Here is a 7998-nt window from a genome sequence, read left to right on the forward strand (position 1 = left end):
ATTATGATGGTAGAATTGGAGTTAAAAGAATGCAGTCAAAACCCTAAACTGTTTTCAAAAATTATAATCACAGAACAGAATACACCCACAGCCACCAAAATACAGGCAAATGATATTATTCATGAAACCAGATATATCCACTAATTTCTCATTCGACAAACCTCATGGCTTAGGACAAAGTAGCATCTATATGTTTCCACGCAGCATATAAATTACCTTAATCAGTCTACCACATGCTGTCAAATACTTTAACTTTGCTGACAAGAGCCTCTTAAAGTCAGGAGGTGCCCAATATTGCTCCTATAAAATAAGAAAAATGATAAGTCAGCAAATTATGCCAACAAACTCTAAGTGAGCACATATTTCCAGACACATAGCAATGCTAAAGCCACATCAGGAAGACCAACAACTTGTAGATAATATTTTTATTCACATTGTCCTGATGCACTAAACAAGGCGGGTGCTTTCATCAATGAATTATGAGATGGAACATCAGATAAATCTATTTCCAAGTAAGCAAACTAAATTGATGAAATTATGATTTTGGCATGTCAAGTGTTATCAAATTTCGGGTGTCATGCAAACTTGCAGGGTATCATGGTGAAATTAAATAAGGCTAGCAATGCCCTAAACAAAGAGACAGAGAGAGCAGATTGACATGAAGAATTAAATGGTTACTTTGTAATTTCAATTCACCAGCCTTCAAATTCAAATTGTAAATATAACACATACAAAGAAAAAAATTTGGTTGACACAAGTCCTTAACAGCTGTTTCTTCTTCTCTTCTTTGCCACTGTTGGGAAAGAACCGCAATAGCAATTAAAGAAGGATTTAAAAAGGTCTCCAATAAGCACAAAACTACTATAAATTATTTGAAAGATATCAATCACTCATGTGCCATGTTTAAGTTCTTATATCTACAAATCTGATCTACTCCTCTTTCTCTGTTTATTACAGATCTCTAATGCAATCTTTTCCTTAGAATAGAAAAAAGAATAACTATGAATACTGCATATAAAACAATACCTCTATATATGCAGCAATAGTTGTCTTATTGGAACCACCAGGCTCCTTCAAGGTTGTAATCGCTTCCATAATGAGGTTATCTAACCTACAGCAATGAAAAAAACATAACAACATCAAGTGAGATCATACAATATGAAATACATCAAAAAAACTTATGAACAATGTCTAACCTCACAATGGATCTCTTTGTTGAAGTTGGAATCTGCACCGTAGTGCTGGGAACTGATATGGGCTTAGCATCTGCAATTTCTTCATCACTTGGAACAACAGTGAGGGCCATAGCACCATCCTCCTGTTTAAGAATGCTAGGTGTCCTCTTTACGGCCAACCTAGCTTTGTCCCGAGAACCCCACCCATTTGCCATCACACTCATATTTCTCCATTTATCCTGCCCAAGAATACAACAAAAAAAAAATGGAATGGGCAGCACATTACATCAAGACAAGGATGAAAAGAGAGGCTTCTATATCAGCACCATTTGCACAAGAGGCAAAGGAACAAACCTTGAGATCTACGTTGGAACGTAGATACAAGACACCACTGAATTCAGGGTCTTTCAATATCGTTCGCCATTTTCCAGCACCATGTTTGATGACTCCAGCTTTTAATGCTGCCTCTTCTTCAGCTGTCCATTTCTGCTTAGGAGCACCCATTTAAAGTAATACAGAGGAAAAAAGCCTTCGAGCTTCCGAATCTGCAAAACTCAATTCCAGCCATATTGGCAGACAAGATTAAAAGAAATGTGACTTCAAGCATTGAACTCTCACAAAATTAATATTGATACAATCATCATCAATTGTTCTTATAAATAAACATATAAAGCCAAATTCCAAATCAAGAATGGCGTGCATAACTAATCCCTAATACCTGATTTCAAGAAATGACCATCATGATTAAATCAAAAAATATGAAATCAAAATCACTTCAATAAAACAAAAAAACTTCGCTCATCGATTGACAAAGCCAAAAAAAACCCCTAATTTCACTCATTGACTGCGTTTCTAAAAATTAATAATAGCATACAGTCAAATGGGCAAATAAAGCAAATTTACACAAAATTAAGGGTATTGGAAATATTCGAAAATTCAACAAAGGGAAACACATATTAACATTAAAAAAAAAACAAAATCAAAGATAAAAGGAGATGAAATTACCAGATGTGCTGAAATATCGTAGACAAAGAGAGGGAAAAAAGGATTAATTTCTTATTTCACGTTATATAGTGTTTTGCACTATTTTTGGGTGATTCGATCGGAAGTCGAAGGCTTGTTGCTTTTAATAAAAAATATTAAAGGAAGAAGTAAATTCCGTTTTTCGATTATGGAGGTGCTATGCTACAGGAGATTACATGGAGGTTCTACCGGACGCTATGATTTACTGGCTCAAAAAATTTGCTAGGGTTTCTCTTTTTCCATTTTATTTTATTTTAATTAGGGTTCACTCGTGTCACGTGTGGAGTTCGCTGAGATCCCTTACTGGATCTGAGATGGACACGTGTCCGAAGAGCCGATTTTGGTGGATTTGGAATTTTGACCCGCTTACAAGAACAAGAAGACTGTAAATATTATGGAGATGAAGTAAAAGACAAAGGATCTTGTTTTTTTAATAAGTTTTTTTGAATAATTTTAAGAAAGAAATTGCTGAAATTTCAGAGTTCCATTTTATGTTGTGATTAATGTGAAGAACAGGACACGGTGTGAAGATCTATATTTCAAGTAAAATTTGAGTAAGGTCAAAAGAGAAAAGAGTTTTCGTCACTCCAAGTATGTGCAAAATTTTCAAACTTGATTTTGAATAGAGAAATTTTCCTTTTTATATTGATAAATGCTTGAACAATTGATTAGAACATTTGATTTTTTTATCACATTACCCAAGTGTTATTTGTATTAAAATTATATTATTCAATATTTGATATTAAATGCTAGATAAATTGAATGTCCGTAGTTATTAAATAAAATGACATCGAAACGTTATTTGAAAATTATATTTTTATTACTAATTTAATTATTAAATTACTTTTTCAAATTATTAGTCCAAAAAATAGTAAAAAATATATTTATATTATTGTCACTCACTCGAGTATTTGATTCATTGACTGGTATATAATTTTCAAAGTTTGAATCTTCCCTCCCTAATTATAAAAAAAAAAAAACTTATATTGTTGCCACTTTATTATTTTACAAGAATTTAACTAAAATCATTATCTATATACAAAATATTTGATTATTATTCATTAAATGGTGCAATTTTAGCATAATTTTTAATAAAAATATTTATTGAAATAAAATACCAAAACTTATATACTAAATTTATGTAACAAAAATTTTCAATTTAATCGGTTTAGATTTTTTATTTTAATTTTATTATTATGAAATAAATTTAAAAAAACAACTATAACAGAAATATAAAAGAAAGTGTTTAGAGAGAAAGAAAGTATTTAAAAAGAGAGAAGAAATTTTATTGACCTATTTATAGATAAATAACTCCTTTACAAAATAAAAATAACACTTAAAAATTAAATAAATTATATATTAATTTAATATGATTTACATCAAATTTAAATATAAATAATATAAATAAATATTTATAAAAATATTCATAACAATTCAATCATTTTTAAAAAAAAATCTCATCAATTTAATCTAAAAATCTTTCCTAAATAAATCTGGCCCACAAGCCGAATGCCCGGCCTAAGAGAATTGCGACAATGTACTCCTTCACTATAGTATTCCTTTATTTTTTTTGCTTTATGACCATTTCTTTGGATATGCTTCCACGTTAAGTAAATTAGCGAAGTTACCTAATTAAGAATATTCCTTTCTTCGCCTTTACATGTGCAGCTATGGAAAAAAGAATAACGAAAGCTCAAAAACCTCCAAAGTTCAAAAGATAATAGCTGTCCAAGAGTTCAATTCCAAACAAAAGGTTCAAATTATTAAAGAAAATAAACAAGCGAGAGGGTAAAAACAAGTAAAAAAAAGTTTAACAGGCGACAAGGAGAACATTTCTTCAAATTGGGAATGAGGGTTTAAATTTTGAACACGTCCCGTTGGATTCAACGTTCAATGAGCTGCAAAGTTAGGTACGGTCAGAAGCAGGCATCCAGCAGGCAGCAACAGCAAAGGGCGGCCAAACTGCACAAGCAAACAAAAAACGAAACCATTTGTTAAGCCGCCCATATACATTACTTTCTGGCTAAGCAATTTGCATTATCTTGAACCCCACCATTTGACAGAACTCAACTGCAGCAAATACAGTGATACAGCAATAACACTAGCCAAAACTAACATCGAATTACAGGGAAGGCTTCCCAAGCTGTCATAATTTACCTCATCCGAACCTTAATTTTATCAAAAACCTGTCCCGAGCTACCTTGATATTCGCAAAGAGTCAAAATCGATTTTTGACCGAAAACAACCTTATCTCTAGGCAAACGAAATAACCAAAACACCCTACATCTTCACTAAGAGATAAACGAGGGGTAGGTTTTAGGGTCTTTTCAAGACTTTGACCAACCAACTGCTCGGCTGACCATGCGAAACCCCAACCCCGTTTTTTGTTGGAAACCGTGATGGTTGTGTCACAAAGACGACGATTTCCTACCCCCGAAAAACACGCTGTCAGTTACAATTCCTGCGTTATCATCCTACAGATCTGACATGCCATATACGGTAGATATACTCGTACAGTTGTACTACACACATGTATGGGTATACGCGTTGAATGGGAGAAAGAACCTACCAGCCTTCTAAGAAACCAGAACTTTGCTTTTGCTGAGGAGGAGGAGCCTGAGCATACTGTGGAGCGTACGGAGGAGGATATCCCTGCTGAGGATAACCCTGGGGGTATCCTTGTGGGGGATAACCCGGTGGTGGATAAGCATCCTTGGGATATCCTTCTGGTGGATAACCTATTATTCAATCAGACAAACAAAAAAAAAATTTCAGATCCACCAGATCCATTCAATCAGAATGCAACAATGCAAAAAAAAAACATAAATCCAAATGATATAAAAACCAAAATAAAGAAGAAACAAAAAAGAAAACATAAAGATTTGGTGAGAGAAAAGAAAAAAGCCCAGATGATAACAGAAACTGAAAACTCAGGATTGACCTTGAGGAGGAGGAACACCAACAGGAGGCTGTTGCTGATTGTAATAACTCATAGCTTCTTGTGTTGTTTTGCTGATACTTTCAGTAAGAAGAGATCTTTTTCTGGAATGGAAGATTTCTTTTTCTTTTCTTTCCTTGGACAAACTTTTAAGAGAGAATGGAAGAAAGAGATATCGCTCTGCGCAGAGACAGAGGCAAATTGGATATTTTTATATACTCTGGAGGATTTTCAATGGAAATCTCTACTCTTCATCATGGATGTGGACGCGTGTCCTTTATGGGAAATACAGCCAATCAATAGGGAGAAATTTGCAAGAAATATAATCTTTGTTGGTTTCTTTTTTAAATTTAGGCAAATTGCGCGTCCAATGCGCGTCAAGATAACTACCACCAAAACTTATTTCTTATAAGCACTAATTCCTAAAATATAAAAGTCCAATTGAAAGTTTTGTTGGACAATGTTTTTATTTTGGTACAATTCCTTCGTAATGGTTAATCTCAACAACGTGATGGAGGAGACCAACTAAGATTTTAACTCAATAAATTGATACAATATTGAAAACTTTTAAAGCCGGAGAATTCTGGGGGAAGAGTTTTATTTAGATTTGAATTCATGCTCGTACTGGGAATATAAACATTTATAATGGACCAAAACTTTATATTAAAAAATTATTAATTACTGCTGCACAACTAGTTATCAACGACAACACATCATAACTTACTTTATAAGTCTCTTATGTAAGGATTCCTTCGTCTACTCGGTTAGTCCCAGTCTCATGAAGGTCTTACCCGGTAGCTCATCTCCTGTTATTTTTTGTATGCTGCAGGTTTTTATGCTATGCGGGGCCTTTCATCCCCCTATTTTCAATCTAATTATACTTTCTCTTGCTTCTCAGAAAAAAAAAACCTTTATTTAAAAGTCAATACAGTTTTTATGTGTATTATATTAGTATTATTTTTATACAACAAATTGATTCATGATTGACTAATGCCTTTTTATTGTAAGGTATTAACTCTTAGTCTACCAAGCACCCATCACGATTTGTTCAATTGTGATTTCAAATTTACAGTTAAGCAAAATTTCGCACTCCTCGTATTAAATCCTTTTTTTTTATTGGTGTTTGGTATAAAGGCTGCTTTTGAGTCATCCCTGTTTCTTTCTGTTGTCCCTGTCACGTGGAGCTGGCTTGGGCTTTTCATTTTAATTTACCTTATATTACGTGAACAACAATGAGGGGCTAATCATGCCAGTGCTAAACACACGTGAGACCACTAACTCAGCCCAACTTGATCGTGTTATTCCACCTTTGTGCAAGTTCAGTTTTTCTTCTTTCTTGATTCAAACAAGTGCAAAGATAACACAATTACAATCCAGTGTTCTTTTCACCCGATTGGAAATAGTGGTCCATTTAATTTCTCGGACATTAAAAATGGTTGTAAATTCATTTATTCAATCCATCGTTGTTAAAATTTAATGAAATTTGTCACCTCAAAACTTTACTTGGACATTTATGCGAACGCTCACACCATAAAAGTAAGCTAAGACATTTGAATGTTCAGGTTTTGACTTTCTTGGAACGGATGTTTATGTCATATAAAATTAATTTTTACTAACTATCTAAGAATTAAATTTTAAAAATTAAAATATTACACAAATCACAAATAAAATGATGCATTTTGCTCCACCGTTTCTTTGAGATATATAGTGTTAAGCATATTTTATTTAGCATACGGTCACTACTTTATCAAAAACGCATGTTGCTGTATAATTTGTTGGTAGATGTACCATGTGATAAAAATAAAGGGAAAGCCCCACTGTCGTACCATTTTCAATTTCCCCTGGAAGGGGGGAGGCATATTCGCCGTGATAATTTTTTCCTTGTTTTGAAGAAAACGATACCATTGAGGAACAAGAGCCTGAGCTATGACGGCATAAAACTGTCAATCCATCGTCGTGTTTTGTCGACTTAGGCATTGCGCTGTTCACTAACTCCCCTTTTGTTTCGTCTTTTTCCATTTGGGGTTCTTTGGAATCAACACAAACCGTTGCAACGGAGACAATCAATGCCCGCATCTTTTTCAAGGGGAGAAGGGCAGGCTGCCTTAATCTGGCATGTAATTGATTTTACAGGTGCTTGCAGATAATACAAAATTAAATCAACGTGCATTTATATTGACTTACGAAGGCGTTGCCTTCAGTCATCGGCTCCGGCGCCCCCACGACTATTCCTATTGGAAATAGAAGTTCGAATAAATTACATTTAAAGCTTTTCAAAAAAAAAAGAAAAAAACTGAGTATTTAATAAAGTTCATTTTCGACTTTTCTACAAGTAAAAAGCTAATTTATCAAAAATATTTGACTCAACTTTCTGAAACCCATACCTGATTTGCTTTAGAAGAAAAACCAACCACTAAATCACACTATATTTTTTTATAATAGTTTTGTTATATATGGACATGATCAATCATTTTATATATTAAGACAACTCAGTTATGCTCATTATATCTTAAAAAATATAAAAAAAATGTAAACTAGTATACGATTGCAATTGACTCGGTATTTATATATAAGGAAGTCGGAGATGTCCAAATGCCATAATTAACAGCTGTAAAGAAGGGGACCGGGCATGAGTCAAGTGGTCCAATCCATCCCATTTTAGAGCTGAAAGTACTGCAGGGTTAGGAATACGCTAGGCTATCCTATTTGATACTTAAAATCCATGTTTAACCAAATTAAATTTTGGATTAATTAGATTTGAACTAGTCAATTAATCTGTCATGTCACTAAAATTATTAAACAATCATGCGAGAATGATATATAAAAGAGTTTCCCAACAACCTTTTGTTTGGACTGATTAAT

General features: G+C 33.4%; 2 protein-coding genes across 2 annotated transcripts in view; both read right to left on the reverse strand.

The window, feature by feature from the left end:
- Window positions 1-2440, reverse strand: part of TRB1 (telomere repeat binding factor 1) — a 4570-nt gene extending 2130 nt beyond the window's left edge. The window contains exons 1-5 of the mRNA XM_021422303.2: window positions 2181-2440; window positions 1530-1720; window positions 1197-1414; window positions 1027-1111; window positions 217-300 (exon numbers count right to left, since the gene is read on the reverse strand). Of these exons, the coding sequence (XP_021277978.1) occupies window positions 217-300; window positions 1027-1111; window positions 1197-1414; window positions 1530-1679 (537 nt within the window). The 5' untranslated portion in view covers window positions 1680-1720; window positions 2181-2440. The remainder of the gene's footprint in view (window positions 1-216; window positions 301-1026; window positions 1112-1196; window positions 1415-1529; window positions 1721-2180) is intronic.
- Window positions 2441-3907: 1467 nt separating this feature from the next.
- Window positions 3908-5419, reverse strand: LOC110414778 (protein CYSTEINE-RICH TRANSMEMBRANE MODULE 13-like). Its single transcript, XM_021426186.2, has 3 exons — window positions 5140-5419; window positions 4768-4936; window positions 3908-4160 (listed from the first exon to the last, which is right to left on the reverse strand). Exons 1-3 carry the CDS (start codon window positions 5189-5191, stop codon window positions 4115-4117), a joined length of 267 nt encoding a protein of 88 aa, XP_021281861.1. The 5' UTR covers window positions 5192-5419; the 3' UTR covers window positions 3908-4114.
- Window positions 5420-7998: the final 2579 nt, after the last annotated feature.

Source organism: Theobroma umbraticum, unplaced genomic scaffold, assembly GCF_002168275.2.
Source record: "Theobroma umbraticum cultivar Fairchild unplaced genomic scaffold, ASM216827v3 scaffold_30.0, whole genome shotgun sequence".
Classification (NCBI taxonomy): Eukaryota; Viridiplantae; Streptophyta; class Magnoliopsida; order Malvales; family Malvaceae; genus Theobroma; species Theobroma umbraticum.

Excerpts from the sequence above, each read along its gene's own strand:
- LOC110414778 (XM_021426186.2), bottom strand. The coding sequence starts at position 5,191 with ATGAGTTATTACAATCAGCAACAGCCTCCTGTTGGTGTTCCTCCTCCT. Across the intron at positions 4,937-5,139 it reads TGGTGTTCCTCCTCCTCAAG|GTTATCCACCAGAAGGATAT; the intron begins GTCAATCCTGAG and ends ATTGAATAATAG. Across the intron at positions 4,161-4,767 it reads TCTGGTTTCTTAGAAGGCTG|TTTGGCCGCCCTTTGCTGTT; the intron begins GTAGGTTCTTTC and ends TTGCTTGTGCAG.